Source organism: Colobus angolensis, unplaced genomic scaffold (assembly GCF_000951035.1).
Source record: "Colobus angolensis palliatus isolate OR3802 unplaced genomic scaffold, Cang.pa_1.0 Scaffold103, whole genome shotgun sequence".
Classification (NCBI taxonomy): Eukaryota; Metazoa; Chordata; class Mammalia; order Primates; family Cercopithecidae; genus Colobus; species Colobus angolensis.
This window is the reverse complement of record NW_012111253.1, coordinates 2387065-2404086: the sequence shown is the minus strand read 5'-3', so window position 1 is coordinate 2404086 and position 17022 is coordinate 2387065. Positions and strand designations below refer to the sequence as shown.

The window sequence follows — 17022 nt, the reverse complement described above, 5'->3', positions numbered from 1 at the left end:
TTAATGCATCATAAGAGTTACTTCTAAATTTGTAATAATATAGCCAGCATCATGATATAGCTTCAGTTGGGCTCCTCAGAAAAAAAGTTTTCAAGTATATAAAATAAACCACACAGGATTCCAAAGGAAAATAATTATATTAAAACACAACAAAAATTTTAAAGCCAAATTTGGGATATAATAACATATGTATTATTTGCTAACACATTAAATGCCAAGGTACAATAGTGGATTTAATAACTGCTAGCATTTCTAGCTAATGATGTGAATATAACATATTTTACAATACCTGCAACAAGAGTAATATGACATGAGAATATCTATGAATTCTATTGTTTGCAAAGTCACAGCTACTAATAATTCTTCTGTGACTTATTACCTACATTCAGAAAGTTAGGAAATATTACATTTAAGTTTCAGATACAATCTCTTTGTCAAGCAAACTCACAAATCCTAGATTAAGAACCCCTGGTATAGTAGAAAGAGCAAGGGCTTTGGCAAATTTCTCAAATTGACTTTAAAATGGTGAAGTTGCAGAACTGGATAGTGTTATATGTAAAGATAAAGGATATCATATATCAGGCTCTGAGAATATAGCAAGCATTCAATAAATCGAAAATATTACTTCTTACATAAACATGTAATAAAAGGAGATTTATAAAACACAAATGTAAAAGACGATTTGTAAAATCATAGTATAAAAGAAACCCACAATGTTGCTAGCTCTTCTTCTGACCTTTCCCCCACGCACTCATTTATTTGTTGCATTATTACATGTTATTAAAGTATATATGATTTGGTATCCTGTATTTTTTCACTTAAAATATGCTAAATATTTTCTATGCTTTTCAAAATAATTTCTAAATGATACATAGCAATTTAAAATAGTACCAGCAATGTCTGAGAGTAGCAGTTTCATTGTATTCTGACCTGTATTGTGCGTTATTATTTGTGAAAAATGTTTCAAAAATCGATCCAGTGGTGCAAAATTAAACAAATTTTTTTCTAAAATTTTCTCAGTCAAAATGGAAGTCAGCATGCTAATTACAGAACTAAAAAGAATAGAAGACACAATAAAATATGAAAAGATTTCATATCAAAACTCATTATGACCAAAACTGAATGTAGAAGAAAATTCATAGATCTGTGAGTTACCATTATTATTAATAAAATGATGGAATGCTTTCTAATTAAGCATGTATAAACTCTAGAACATAACAAAATGAAAGGAAGTAAAAGTGGAAAACAAAAGAGAAAAACAAAAAAAAATTAATAAGCAAAACCAGAAGCCAGTTCCTTGAGAGGATTAACAAGATAGAAAAAACACTGGTGCAGCTGACCAGGAAGGAAAAGCATTAGAAATCACCAAGGGCACATAGCCACAGAGATAGGAAATTAAAAATATTATGGAACTATACGATCAGAACTCTATGTCAAATATTTGAAAATTCTTAAGAACTAGATGGTTTTATAGAAATATATGCACTACCAAAAAGAAGAGGTAGAAAACCTGAGTGATTGAAAAAGCATAAAAGAAAATTAAGAAGTTGTCAAATATTTTTCTGCAGCCATAAAATCCAACTGTATGTTAAAAAATAATAGGTGACAACCAAGTAATATTCATTTTAGGGAGGTACATATTTTTTAACATGCAATTGTTAAAGTATGCCCCTAGCCAACAGACAAAATGGGCTCCCCTTGGCAAACTGAGGTGCTCCAAGTTAAAACAGGACCAGGCAGCTATGGCTGGGTGAGGGAGTGATCATGTACTCTGTGTTCTGAGAAAGACACTGTAAAAGCATCACAGGACCTTTCTTTCTCCAACCAGTTCCTGTTGTGAGTGCCAAGATATGCCAGCCCTCCACCCACCATTTGGAAGAAACAGGTGACAGAGACTTCTGGTTTTGAGCTTGGAAAGTAACTAATCAGAACACACCTAAGCCAAACAATCAGAGTCACCTGCCATGGCCAATCAGGGCTCAGCTGCACTGACCAATCAGAACTGAGTTTCAATCCTTTATTTGCATAAAAGGACCTGATCCTGGGCAGGAAACTTTGCTATAAAACCCAGCCCTGAAAGGCTGCTTCATTTTACACCACAGGCTGTGTATCCTCTGTTTGCAAACTGTTCACTGGAATAGTCTCTTTCCTACACATTACGTTTCAGAGAACTTTTGTTCACACAATGCCCAAAGAATACTCAGATATTACCTCCACATTTCCAGTCTTCTACATGTTAGTGAGAACTGTAAGTTGTCTAAAGAGACCTGGACCCTAAATCTTATATCCAAGACTCTGTAAGCTAGGACTGGCCTGCCAGAAAATACTTAATGAGTACAAAGTTCATTATTTGAGTGGCGGATACCCTAAAGTCCTGACTTCACCACTATACAATCTATCCAAATAACAAAATTACACTTGAATCCCATACATTTACACAAATTTTTAAAAAATAAAATATTAAAAATTACAAAAAAGAAAATAGAGGGGTTGTTCTGATCCCTTTTAATACGCTTTATAGGTAATAAATGAATTTCATTCATTTCTGATGAAATTTAGCCCAAAGGTGAAATCCCACTACCCTAGATAATATCCAAAATTACTTTCTTTTTCTATATTTGTGAAACAACAGGTCTGGCTTCCACCTAAGGAGATTAAGAAACCATGAATCAATTATATTAACAGATTTCCTAAACAATGGAGCTTCAAATCGAAGACTTACATAAGTTAGTATTTGCCCTTCAGTGCATTCATGTAAATATCACGAAAAATAGTTTATGTTTTCTAAACATTAAATATTAGATAAGTTGACTTGGGAAGGCCTTTCTGAGAACGTGACTTTTGAGTGAAAGTCTGAATGAAATGGGGGAGCTAGGAGATATACGTAGAAAGTGAACATTACAGGTGGAGGGAACCAAAACTTCCAAGGCCTTGAAGTGGAGTGTACCTGGCATCCTAATGGGATTACAAGGAAGCCACAGTGGTAGAGAGAACCAGGAGGAAGAAGAGTAGGCAATGAGATTAGAGAGGTAATGGGAGGCTAGATCATGTAGGACCTTTCATTCATAGGAAAGACTGGCTTTTACTCTGAATCATATAGGAAGCCATTGCATTACACTGGACAGAGAAGTGTTATAATCTAACATGATAAACATTATAAGAAGTGAATATAAAAGACCATGGTAAAACATAGAAGCATTCCTAGTAAAATCAGCAGTTTACTATCACTCTTATTAGTGAACATTGTTATAGGGTTGCATTGTTACAGAGAAGAACCATGTAGTGGGAAAAAAATACCATGCACATGAGAAAGGAAGTAACAGAATCATAGTTATTTGCAGATATGTGTGTATCTATTTAGAAAACCCAATATAATCAATAAACTAATAGAAACAGTAATGGAGTTCATTAAGGCAGCTAGATATATTATTATGATATTTATGAAAAGTAAAATACTTATAAGATACAGTCTATATTTATATGAAAAATTACATATTAGAATTGATAAACTTCAGTGATGTGTATGTTTTAAAAGCCTTCATAAATACCAGTAATAAATGATATGAAAATATAATGAAGGAAAAGAGTCCACTCACAATAAACCTGGAAACATAAAATACCCAGGAATAAAATTAACAAAAAACATACAAGACCTTCTTCACAAGATGAAAACTTTACCAATGACATTTGTTTAAACTTAAATAAATGGAAAGGTATACCATGTTTCTGGATGGAAAAATTCAATATTCTAAAGATGTTGATTCTCATTAAGTAATCTATAAATTCGGTGAAATTCCAATCAAATTTCTGTAAGATTTTTTTAAAATATGACAAATTGACTCTAAAATACAATTAAAAGAATAAATGAGAGAATGATAGGTAGAATATGGGGAAACTATGGAACTCATATATTTATATAAATTGTTTATTAAAAAATTGGAATTTCAAATCATGAGGGTAACTGGTCAACAGATGTTATTAGAATTTTTTAAAAAACAAAAATAGATACCTATCCGAGACCATTTAAAAAGTAATTTCTAGAAGAATCAAAAAATTTTAATGTCAAAACAAAATCATAAAATTATTACAAGCCCGTGTAAATTAATAGTTTTCTAATCCTGAAGTGGGAAAGGGTCTTTTTAAGCATAACACAAATCTAGAAATTTTAAAGAAAAGATTGAAAACTTTGACAAGAAAAACACTTAAAACTTTGGTATGACAAAGGCTACGAACAAAATTAAAAGAGAAATGGCAAAGCAGGAAAATATTTAAAGCATGCATTGACAAAGAGTTGCAATCCTGAATAGAAGCATCACAACAGGGAAAAAACTGGGCAAAGGATAAAGACAGGCTATTTATAGACCAAGAAATACCTATGGACCTAATGACTTCAATTCTAAAATTTCTCTGACAAGTGCTTTCATAAGTGCACAGAAATATATATATTGGATATTTGGGGAAATTTTGTTTGTATTAGTAAAGATTATACAAATGTCAAGTGTCCATTATTTAAGGATTGGTTAATTATGGTACACACATAGTGAACAATTACATAGCCATTTTTAAAAAATGAGACAGATTCATACAAAATGAAATAAAGAACGTCCCTTAAAAATTGTTCATTTAAAATAATAAGCTGCAAACATAGCGGGGAGGTGGTGGGCTCACACCTGTAATCCCAGCACTTTGGGAGGCTGAGGCAGGAGGATAGCTTAAGACCAGGTGTTCAAGGCCAGCCTGGGCAACATAGCGAGATTCTCTCTACATAAAAAAAATTAGTAGTTGTTGTTTCAGTCCATTCTTGCACTGCTATAAAGAAATACCTGAGATTGGGTAATTTACAAAGAAAAGAGGTTTAATTGGCTCATAGTTCTGTAGGCTGTACAGGAATCACAGCAGCTTCTGCTTCTGGGGAGGCCGCAGAAGCTTCCAATCATGGTAGGAAGTGAAGGAGAAACAGACACATCTTACATGACCAGAGCAGGAGCAAGAGGGGAGAGGGAAGTGCTACACATTTTTAAACAACCAGATCTCTTGAGAACTCTATCACTATACAGTACCAAGAGGGGATGGTGCCAAACCATCCATGAGAACTCTGTCCCCAGGATCCAATCACCTCCTATCTGGCCCCACCTCCAACACTGGGGATTATAATTCGACATGAGATTTGGTAGGGAAACATATCCAAACCATATCAGCCACATATGGTGGCATGAACCTGTGGCCCTAGCTACTCAGGAGGCTGAGCTGTGTCCATGAGTTGCAGGCTACAGTGAGCCATAAATCATACCACTGCACTCCAGCCTAGGTGATAGAGTGAGACCCTTTCTTAAATAAATAAATAAATAAATAAATAAAATTATAAGCTACAAACAGTACATATAGAACTATTATACATATATAGTAGTAGGAGCTCATTAAAATATATATGTACACATATACATTTATGTGAACATACATTTATGCATAAAGAAAAGTCTGGAATTACAAAACTCAAATTTATACTAATAACAATGAACATTTACACTGCAGTTACTATGCGCCAAGCATTATTTCTAAATGATTTTTCATATATTAACTTGTTTAAACTACCAAACATTCCTATGAGGTAGGCACTATTTTCCATATTTTATGAATGAAGAAACTGAGAATCACTTGTTAAAATGAGCTAAGTGACTTGTTAAAGGTTGCGTGACCTTGTTAAAGGTCACTTAGCAGTCACTTAGCTCATTTTAATAAGTGATTTGTTAAATGTCACACAATCAATTTGATAATCATCAGTTGTACACTTTCAGTAGGAATCTTCACAATGGTACAGGGGCTACTCTAGCACCCCCTCCCACCTCTGCCAAGTGACAGCTCAGATTCATGGGAACCAGACTACATGGGTGGGCATGAGAGACCACTCTGGCTTAGAAGACCTAAGTGCCACACAGGAAAACAATATCTTTTGTAACCATTCATGACTATGGACAGCTTCTAAGTCCCTTCAAAGTGAATGCTACTTTCATGCCACTCTGCATTCAGGGAAGCCCCTACTTGTGCTTTTCATCAGATTATTTATAGTTCATTTATGATCCTCCTGGCCCAGTTTACCCAGCTTACCAGTCAGACGTAATATCTATTTAAAGCAATGTTGTCTGGTATATAGCAGATGTTCCATCTTTATCAAGTTTACAGGGAATAAACTATAGAGGAAAATTTTATATTGTCTGTCAAAATTACAAATTTTATATATATATATATAGCCCAGCAGTTTCATTTCTAGAAATTTATCTTTCAGATATACCTATACATGTGCAAATGATATATGCACAAGATTAGTCATCATAGCATTATTTGTAGTACACAATATTGGAAATAACCTAAATATCCCCGTAATACACACACACACACACACACACATATATATATATTATAGTTTAGATATTTGACCCTTCAAATCTCATGTTGAAATTTGATCCCCAGTATTGGAGGTGGGACCTAGCAAGAGACGGTTGGGTCATAGAGGCAGATTGCTCATGAACAGATTGATGCCATCCTCCTGGTAATGAGTGAGCTCTCACTCTATTTGTTCCCAGAGATGATTGTTAAAAAGAGCCTGACACTTTCCTCCTCTCTCCCTTCTTCTCTCCCCATGTGATACCTGTTTTCCTTCCCCTTCTGCCATGAGTAGAAGCTTCCTGAAGCTTTCACCAGAAGCAGATGCTAGTGATGCTTCTTGTACGGTCTGCAGAATCATGAGCCAAAGGAAACTTTTTTCTTGATAAACTACCCACTCTCAAGTATTCCTTTATAGCAGCTCAAATGGATTAAGACATTTACTTATACACCATGTACACAGAATATCTTTGGGAAGATAACCAAAAAACTGTCTCTAGGGTAAGTCAATTGCATGGCTACAAGGCACAGCTGATGTATTTATTTTTACACTTTTCAAACCATGTGACTGTATTACTAATTCAGAAAAACAATTAGATTAAAATTTTGAAAAAAAAGAGACCCATAAAGAACAGCTGACCTTTGAGCTCGGTAGATATATTTAGAGTTTCCTGTGAGCCGGTAGAGCAGCAGGAAGACATAGGCACTGCCGGCTACTCCATGGCAAATCCCAGGCCCCTTCTTTAGCAGGCCTTTCTGCCAAGTGAGTTCCCCACACCGAATACATGTGTCCAGGTACTGCGGTTTCTTAGAAACTAGATAAGCTTTGGCAAACAGATAGGCAATTCCTGTGAAAACATCAAAGACATTAGAGGTGACTTTCAGGACTTAATACTTTGGAGCAGAACTTCTAGAACTATAAAAAGCTCAATCCACCTGAATACTGGTAAAAACAGATTCTAATATTGTAGTTCTGATGTGGGGCCTGAGACACTGCATTTCTAACAAGCATTCTTCTAAAGACCACACTTTGAGTAGGAAGGTGCTAGAATGCTCTATAAGAGAATCTTATTTTCCCGGTGAGATTTTAATTTGTTTTAATTGTATTGCAGGCTTGGCCCCGGGAGAAAGAGCAACATTTTTATTGACGTACATAGATTGAGAAAATCTTAAATTTAATTTACGAATGGGTTCATATTTAATGACACATACTCTAGTAAGCATTATGTATATTTGGTTATTTGAAATGGCTAAATATTTGTAATGAATTTGTAGTTTAAAATTTGTAATGTTTAAGTACTTACAACTATACACATTTTCTTAAGAGCAAAACTGGGAGTCTTTCCAAGAAAAACAATGCTCCAGAAGGACCTTGCCAAGACTTCTACTTTAGTTGTGAAGTGAGTCCTTCCCACCCTGATTGTTCCAAGGAAAGAACTGTTCCTTCAAAGCTCTTCAACAAAAGCAGTATCAATTACAAGAGAAACAAGAGAAGCAACAGCTATTAATAGAAATGATTTTCCCCAAGTTCTGGGTGTTCATATTCAGTGAGGAGGTTGGTATCACAAGATCACATTCTCTCCTGCATAGCCTACCTTTCTCCTATACAAAAAGTGTGAAAGACTGAAATATAGCTGGTATCTTGACTACCTCATCAATCAGAGTTATCACTGCCTTTCATTGCTTTGACCCTATAGGCTATTTTACAACTCTGTAGAGATAGAAATTGTCTTGTAGAAAACTGATAGTAATGTAAATATTTTTTGTCCCTAGAAGCTCACATTCTGTCTGGTAGAGGTTGACTTCCCTCTGCCTCTGTGGAAGAAGCCAGTTTTCCATTTATTAAGCAAACTTATTTCAGCATTCCTAATGGCCTATAAAAATATATCTACTCTGGATTTTCCTTTGAAACAGTTGTAACATCTTTCTGGTTCCCTCATTAAATAATGAGCTCAGTAAAATGGTTCATACATATTCTTTTTATATTTGTATGAGAGCCATGATTTCATACTCTTTTTAAGTTTATCCTTTAATATACCCTGTGATTAATACTTACACAGCAACAAGCTCTTTGCTCAGTCAGTGCTTTCTAGTCAACTACTGAGAATCTTTACCTACAGCATTCTCCTACTTCAGTTTTAGGAACAAAGTATCTTGCACAAACTAAAGGATGATATTAAAAGAATTGAACTTATTTAATCATACATTCATTCATTCATTGTGTCCACTCATTTGACAGTAGTCATTGATTATGTACTGTATGCACAGCTCTAGGCAAGGCTGGCATCATGGGCGTGCCGCCTGTGCAGGCCTACAGCCCATACTCCTTAAAAGGGTCCCATGTTGAGTTTAATGCTCTGCTATTACCACCTTGAAATTCTTAATAATTTTTCTAAAAAGAACTTGCATTTTCATTGTGCTATGGGCCTCCCAAATTATATAGTCAGTTCCAGCCCTGGGTGATATTAAATAAATGCTAAACATGACTCCTACCCTTCAGGAAGGCACTCTCTAAAAAGGGAGATAAAAATATATGCATATGACTGATTCATAATAGGATATATAGTTCATGATGCTGCTGGAACATAAAATAAATGGTTCTCTCAATAATACCAGTGGAATCAGAAAGGTAGAAGTTCCAGGCCAGGTGCGGTGGCGGCTCACACCTGTAATCCCAGCACTTTGGGAGGCTGAGGCGGGTGGATCACGAGGTCAGGAGATTGAGACCATCCTGGCTAACACGGTGAAACTCCGTCTCTACTAAAAACTACAAAAAATTAGCTGGGCATGGTGGCGGGTGCCTGTAGTCCCAGATACTCAGGAGGCTGAGGCAGGAAAATGGCGTGAACCCAGGAGGTGGAGCTTACAGTGAGCCGAGATCGCACCACTGCACTCCAGCCTGGGGGAGAAAGCAAGACTCCATCTCAACAAAAAAAAAAAAAAAAAAGAAAAAAAGAAAGGTGGAAGTTCCCTACAGAGATAGTTAGATGGGGCCTTAAATGGAAGGAGCACTTTTTCAGAACTTTGAAGGATACATACAAAATTCCAGGCCCAAGATGAAGTAGGGAGGGCATTCTATCTAGCACCAAGATTAGCAAGGGCAAAGATATGCAGCCAGGAAGGACAAGCCACAAGAAGGCTAGTGGGGCAATGTTCTAACCAACAGACCAGTGGGGAACAAGGCTAGACTGGGTTATTATTATGGATGGTTTTACAAATCTAATTAGATAGCTTGGACTGTACTCTGTGGTCATCAGGGAACCGATGGAAGTGCTTTTGTTGTGGATTGGTTGGCTTTTATTTTTGTATGACAATGTGATTATTATGGACAAAATGTCCCAATTTTAGTGGTGTCAGGAGAGACCTAAAGAAGGTAACAGGGTAGCTGTGAGCTGGTTAGCAGAAAGACAAAAATGAAGCCAATGACCTGTACGTTCATCACAGCACTATTCACAGTAGCAAACACATGGAGTCAACCTAGGTGCCCATCAATGGTGGACTGGATGAATAAAATGTGGCACATATACACCATGGAATACTACGCAGCCATAAAAAAAAGAGATCATGTTGGGAACATGGATGGCTCTGGAGGCCATTGTCCTTAGGAAATGAATGCAGGAACAAAAAACCAAGTACCACATGTTCTCACTTATAAGAGGGAGTTAAATGATGAGAACACATGGACACAAAGATAGGAACAATAGACACCAGGGCCTACTTGAGGAGGGAGGGTAGGAAGAGGGTGAGGGTTGAAAAACTACCTGTTTGGTACTATGCTCACTACGTGCATGACAAAATCCTTTGTACACCGAACCCTAAGTGGTGCCTAAACACTGAGTGCACGATAGGAACAATAGACACCAGGGCCTACTTGAGGAGGGAGGATAGGAAGAGGGTGAGGGTTGAAAAACTACCTGTTTGGTACTATGCTCACTACCTGCATGACAAAATCCTTTGTACACCGAACCCTAGTGACATGCAATTTACCCATGTAACAAACCAGCACATGTACCCTCTGAATCAAAATAAAAGTTGAGAAAACAAAATATAATAAAGTGTTAATTGTATATTATGTAAATTTCACCTCAATTTAAAAAAAGAAACAAAAAAGCCTCTTTAAAAAAATAGAAAGCCAATGAAAGAGACATTTTGCAGAACTTGGTGAATGTTTCTATATTAATTGGGCATCTACTATATGCCAGGCACAGTAGTAGGTGCCAAGCTTTTAAAAAGTCTCTATCTTCATGGTGCTTTTCAGCTTAACTGGAAGTATTAATTAGACTACATGAGGGGAAGTAGAAGTCTCGTGGAAGCACACAGGAGGGCCCCTAGCACACACTTGGTAGAAGGAAATGACTACTAGAGGGGTGACACCATCTAACCTGATTATTGGGGGTTGATAAGGAATTAGCAAGGTGTACTGCATGCTGTTGATGACCTGCGTGGATCAGCTTTACGTTACCAGCAAGTGCCTCATTTCCCAGTTCCTGTGAAAGTTGGCAACTAACAAAGCTCACTGCTGCATCTTCTTGAGAGATTTGCCCTCAGAAAAATGAGAGGCTATGCTATGCAGCCACCCCTCACAGGGATGACACAGGGATACAAAATACTGGCTTCCTTGCCTCAAGAGAGACCCAGCTTCTTGATGTAATCTGTGTTTCTTAGCTTCTCCTCAGACTCAGGGTGAAGCCAGTCTCCAGGTAAGACATGCTCCTCTTTGGCCTATTCTGCTTCCCTGCTCCCTTACAAGTTCCTCTTGATACCAAGCTCTAATTTTAGACCCTGAGGAAAGAGCTTGGTGAAGAAGGAGGGCATTACAGCCAATCAAAGCAAGGTGGGTGGGAAGGCCCTGCTCTTGCTGGCCTCCCTCAGGCTCTAGGTGTCCTTCCTAGATGATTGCTTTAGCCTCCTGTCCCCAGGTCTGCCATGCCTTAAATTCATTCTGTGGCAGAGTGAGTGACCTTTCTAGGACCATAACCTGACCATGACATTCCCCTGCTTAAACTACTAAATGACTTCCTGTTACCCAGATGCCTTAGCATGACACAGAAAGCCCTTTGTGACTGAGCTCCTTTTCTATTTTCCCACCTCTTCTCCTCCATTCCCTTCTTGAAACTTTTTACTTCAGTAGAACCAAACCACCTACAGTGCTTTCATGCTTCTTACTACCAATGTGGTTCGCTTTTCTTGGAACAAGCTTTGTACGTTTCTTGATCTGGCTAACTTACCTTAGGCATCACAACCTCCAGGAAGCCTTCCCCGGACCTGGAGGCAGCATGAGGAACCCCTCTGAGCTTTCACTGATCCTATACAAACTTTAGCACTTACACAAAACCCAATTAAAATTATCTATTTCCATGGCTGCCTCCCCTAATACAGTGCAAACTACTCAAGAGCAGAAACTGTATCTTGTTCACTTTTTTCACACTAGTGTGTGGCATGGTGTCTGGCAAATGCCATGAACCTCATACATGTCTGTTGACCATAAAGTGCCCCATTTCTCAACCCAGCACAGGCTGATACTGGGGTATGGATGAGAGATGTAGAAGGAAGAAGGGTGAGATGGTCTAATTGCTATACCAGGCCATGAGCCCCAGACAGCTTAAAAGGTATTGATCCTGTGGTTCTGGCCAGGGTGAAAGAGCTTCTTCCTGCATCCTGGATCACAGAATGTTACATGGAAGTGACCTTGCAAAACTCCTAAACTAAAACTTAGTAAACCTGTTGGTTCCTAACTCAGCATAATGGAAGCCACAATAAGGCTACTTAATTTAAAAAAAAAAAAGAAAAGGCAATGGTGGGTTTCTTTGCTTTTGATAGGAATCAGGAACCACATCATTTCATCATAGGAACATTAATTATTGCGCATCGATAAGAAGCCTGAGTCAGCAATGATGTATGACTTTGCCAAATGCAACTGGGAAAAGGAATTAATTATTACTTAATAAATATGTTTTAAGAGACTAAACTTTTGAAAATATGGGATCTAATAGGACCTTGTGACAGCCAGACTTGGCACGTATACCTTCAACACACTGGAGAATCACCACTTAGGTCCATTCTGGGTTGTGTAATTTTGCTGAGGCATGTATTGTACAGTGTGCACTACAGAGCTTAGTGACCAATGATATCTGCACTGCAAAAGCCTTTTTGCTCTTTATTCAAAGTCACCTACCCAAGAGCCTTTACAAAATGAGTTTTTTAAAAAAAATACCCACACCTGTACTTCATGCAGCGTCAAGGAAATGCACTGTCAGTGTTACCACAGCAATGATGTAACCTAATGCAGTTGAGTTTATTTTAGCCACAGCATTTGTTTTAATGATTTTGTAAATGACTTTGGTCCTGTATTTCAGAATTGTCAAGGTTATGAAGGGGTCACATAAATCTTCCTGTAATACTTTACAGGACTTATTGAGAAAAAAGCTATATGCCACACAAGGTATTTAAAAACGTCTTGTTCACAAAGCTCTTGGGGCACAACCCTCAGGAATGGCAAGGGACCAAAGTATAAAAGGGGGTCTGTGGTGATCAAAAGATTGAGTTCTGCTACTCAGTCTCAAAGTGCTCATTTCACAGATAAAGAGACAAAGGCACAAAAGAAACAAAGTGACCCTTTCTTAAGATCAGTAAACTGGTTAGTGTTGGAGCTGAAATTAGAAGCTGGAGTTATTAACTTAGAGTCAAGAACTATTTCTACACTGCATAAATGATAACTAGGCTTGTCACCTGTGGAGGTGGGTTGAAGGAGCATCAATAGGAAACAATTATAGGAACAGATAAGGTATCATTAATGAAGCTCCACGTTGTGGATTATTTCTGGCAGGCTTTTAATCACAGAATTAGTCTGCTGCCTCAAACCATCTGCACTGTTCATAAATCTACTCTCAAAAATGTTTTCCTTAAATAAATGAAAATTATTTTATAGTTCATTTCCTGCATAGCATTTTTGGAGAGTTTACTGTTGCCAACTTCTGCAAAATCTTGGTGGTCTTTGGACTGCACTTATTAGACTTATAATCAATCTTGATGCTGTTTTTAGAGCATCTCTTCAAAGAAAGACCAATACCCTTGAGGTGGGGGTAGGGGTTGGTAGAAATAATGGGCCCCACTTCGTTTTCTATTCATTTTTGAATTGGTTTCATTTTGGTAGTCCAGTGAATACGTGGACTGAATGATTTTTCTTTAAAACTTATGTTTAATCTTCTCTAGATATTGAACATGAATGATAAAGGAGGAGATAGTCTCCAAAGTGATGAATCCTATGCTGCACTGTTATCATAAATGATTTACAAAGACAGATGGTATTTAGTGTACATAAAGGATGGAATAATTGCCCTGCAAGACACCCACATCAATTAACTGACCCAGTCATTCATTTTAGTAGATTATCTTCCTACTTTTTTCAGGACTTTTACTAGCACATTGAATCCTTTTAAGATATTCTGTGTTTAAATTGGGATGTCTCCAAAATTCAAGGATCCTTGCTGGGATACTTGGAGGATATCCAGAGACCATCACTGAGAATAATTAAAACAAATGAGAAATGGAAGAATTGAGCATAACAGAAGGAATATCATTTCCAGCATGGTAAATAACTTGTTTTTTTCCCCAAAAAGGTCAAATTAAAAAGAAATGGGCTCAAATCATAACTGGCAAAAGTTAGCCTAGACATAACACATAATGCATGGATACTGGTACAAGCACACATTTTGAACTTCCTTCGATAGGTAAATGTAGCAGGCAGAAAAAATATGACCAATACACTGCGACTTACATTATTCATCAACTCAATACTATACTTTCAGGGATTGCTATTCATCAACTCAAACTGTACCCTCCAAAATGAAATTATAGTTGGGATTAAAGACTGTTAATTAATGGGAGGAAAAGGTAATGAAACTCAGGTGAAAAAGTAAAGAGAAATCAAATACATTTTAAAACTGTGCTTGTGGGATTGAAGCATGGCCTTGAAAATTAAATTGACTCAGAATCTAAGAATTTTGCATTATTTTGGTATTTTAAATCTGTCCCCTGGCCATCTAACCAATATTGATTTATTTATTTGAATCTAACTTTTTTTCAAATTACCCATTCTCTGAAGGCTTAATTAGCAGTGTGATGGAATTTCTTAAAAGTGGGAAAAGATAGGGTTTGCTAAATTTCTAGTCTCAATTCCACAGAGTTTACTGGGGATGGCTATTTATGTTTCTAGACATTTTGTTTGGTACTGATGGAAATTCTTATTTGAAGAAGAGCTGTAGAATAGTGCATCCCAACCTTTAAAGTGCACATGATTTGCCTAAGGATGCTGTTAAAATGTAGATTTTGATTCAGTGGGTCTAGGGTGGGGCCTGAGATTCTGGATTTCTATCAAGTTCTCAGTTGTCCATGCTACTGGTTCCAGGGGCCACATTTTGAATTGCCAGGCTCCAGATCTGCACTATCCAATGTAGCTACTGAGCACTTGAAATGTGGCTAGTCTAAATTGACATTTGATATAAGTATAAAGTATATGCTGGATTTCAAGGACTGAATATTTTTTAAAATGTGAAGTATCTCAATTTTTAAATTGTATATACATGGAAATGACAATATTAGGGGTATATTGGGAACTATAATATATACTATTAAAATTAATTTACCTGATTTTACTTTTTTAATGAGGTTACTAAAAATGTAAATTACATATGTAACTCATATTATACTTCTATTGGACAATGTTAGTTTAACTTTATAAACAAATAGATATAGATCATATATTTTAAAATGTAGATGACCATTTTCAGAAGTTGTTTACTGATCAGGACATTTGGCTTCGAAAAATTTCATCTCGACCCTTTTATCTCACATAGTAATGACGTAAGATGAGATATCCGCACTTCTCAGAAAAGGAACCTCCCTGTGGCTAACCTAGATGAAAGGCAATGTTTTTAGATAACAGAGTGTGTGAGACCTGGAGCGCCATGGCACCAGTGCACCAGCTCATTCTCTCTCTCAATGGTCTCGCCGAGCTCAGGTGGCCAGTTGCAATTTTGTTCCTGTTCCATGAGAAAGTCCACGCTCTGCCATACCAGCTCCCGATCTGAGGGCTTGAGATGCTCATGGTAAGAAAGAAGCATCTGAAGAATAGACGACAATCCATGAGCTGCCCCTGTATTAACAAACAAGGCATAAAATTCACACAATTGGGAGGACAGCTAGTTTGATTTAGTGAAAAGATCGACAGGATAAAAAACAATAATGCCAATATTACTTGAAAGCTAATATAGCAATGTGATAACTAAGTTGCCTAAGAACTAGGCTTCTAGCAAACTATAGCCTGCAGGCCAAATATGGCTCACTGCCAGTTTTTCTAAATAAAGTTTTATTAAAGAATAGCCATGCTCATTCATTTGCATATTTTCTATAGCTGCTTTCTGGCTACAACAGCAGCATTGTATTTGTGACAGAGACCATATGGCCCAGAAAGACAAAAATATTTACTGTCTCTAGCCCTTTACAGAAAGTTTTCTGACCAATATCTGTTTTAGAGAAGAGATCTTTTCAAACTTTGTAATTGAAATGTCAGTAGCTTTCATGAAAATGCTCCTAAAATGCTTGAAAATAATTTGGTCTAGGTATCCTAAACATTTATTCTTTTATTCATTCATTCAACACACAAGTATTAAGCATCTACTCTGTACAAGATACTGTTCTAGGTACAGAGGATAGATCACTGCACAAAACAGACTAAATCCCTCTTTTGTAATGTTAACACTAGTTATTGATATTCATTTACTTAATCCTTTACATTTAGCACTTGCATATTAGGCACTGTCTAACCCTGGTTATACAGATAAACATGATTTGGTTGATACCCTTGAAGACCTTTCCATCCATTCCAGTGAGACGGCCAGATTTGTAAATAAATAATTAGAACATGAGGTGATAAGTGTTCTGTGAGAGATGTGTACCAGGAGTATGATGGTTAATTCTGTGTGTCAACTTGACTCGGCCATGGAGTGTCCAGATATTTGGTTAAACATCACTTCTGGGTGTGTCTGTGAGGGTGTTTCTGGATAAAAATAACATTTGAACCTGTTCGCTGAGCGAAGCACATTACCCTCTCCAATGTGGGTGGACCTCATCCAATTCAGCGAAGGCCTGAATAGAACAAAGAGTCTGAGTAAGAAAAAATTAGTTTGTCCTGCCTGACCATCTTTGAACTGGGAATTGGCCTTCTCCTGCCTTCAGATTTGGACTCAAACCGGAACTTACATTATTGGCTTTCCTGGATCTGGCTTTCTCAGCCTCCGTAATCATGTCAGCCAATTCCCTATAATAAATCATTTAGTTATATAATAAATCATATTCTGTTTGTCTAGAGAACCACGACTACCACAAGGACTAATAGAAGGAATGGAGGAGAGCTTAACTTGGCCTCAGGGGTGGAGGGGATGCTGAAGGTTCCATACAGAGAGTGTCATCTGAGCAAAGTCTTGAGAATTCCTAAGATAATTCTGAACTAGCAATGGGTATTGAACTAGCAAAGTCCTGAACATGCCTTTGGAAAAGAAGTTAGCTTAACAAAGGTAAAAGTCCAGTCCCTCTAGGGGTTTTCACTCATTCCCAGTTAGTAGAAACCTGATTAGTGGGTGG

General features: G+C 37.2%; 1 protein-coding gene across 1 annotated transcript in view; it reads right to left on the bottom strand.

Annotated features, from left to right (window-relative positions):
* The window catches only part of LANCL3 (LanC lantibiotic synthetase component C-like 3 (bacterial)), a 101957-nt gene that overhangs the window by 3241 nt on the left and 81694 nt on the right, over positions 1-17022 (bottom strand). Inside the window, 2 exon segments of the mRNA XM_011941952.1 lie at positions 7022-7229; positions 15338-15535. Of these exon segments, the coding sequence (XP_011797342.1) occupies positions 7022-7229; positions 15338-15535 (406 nt within the window).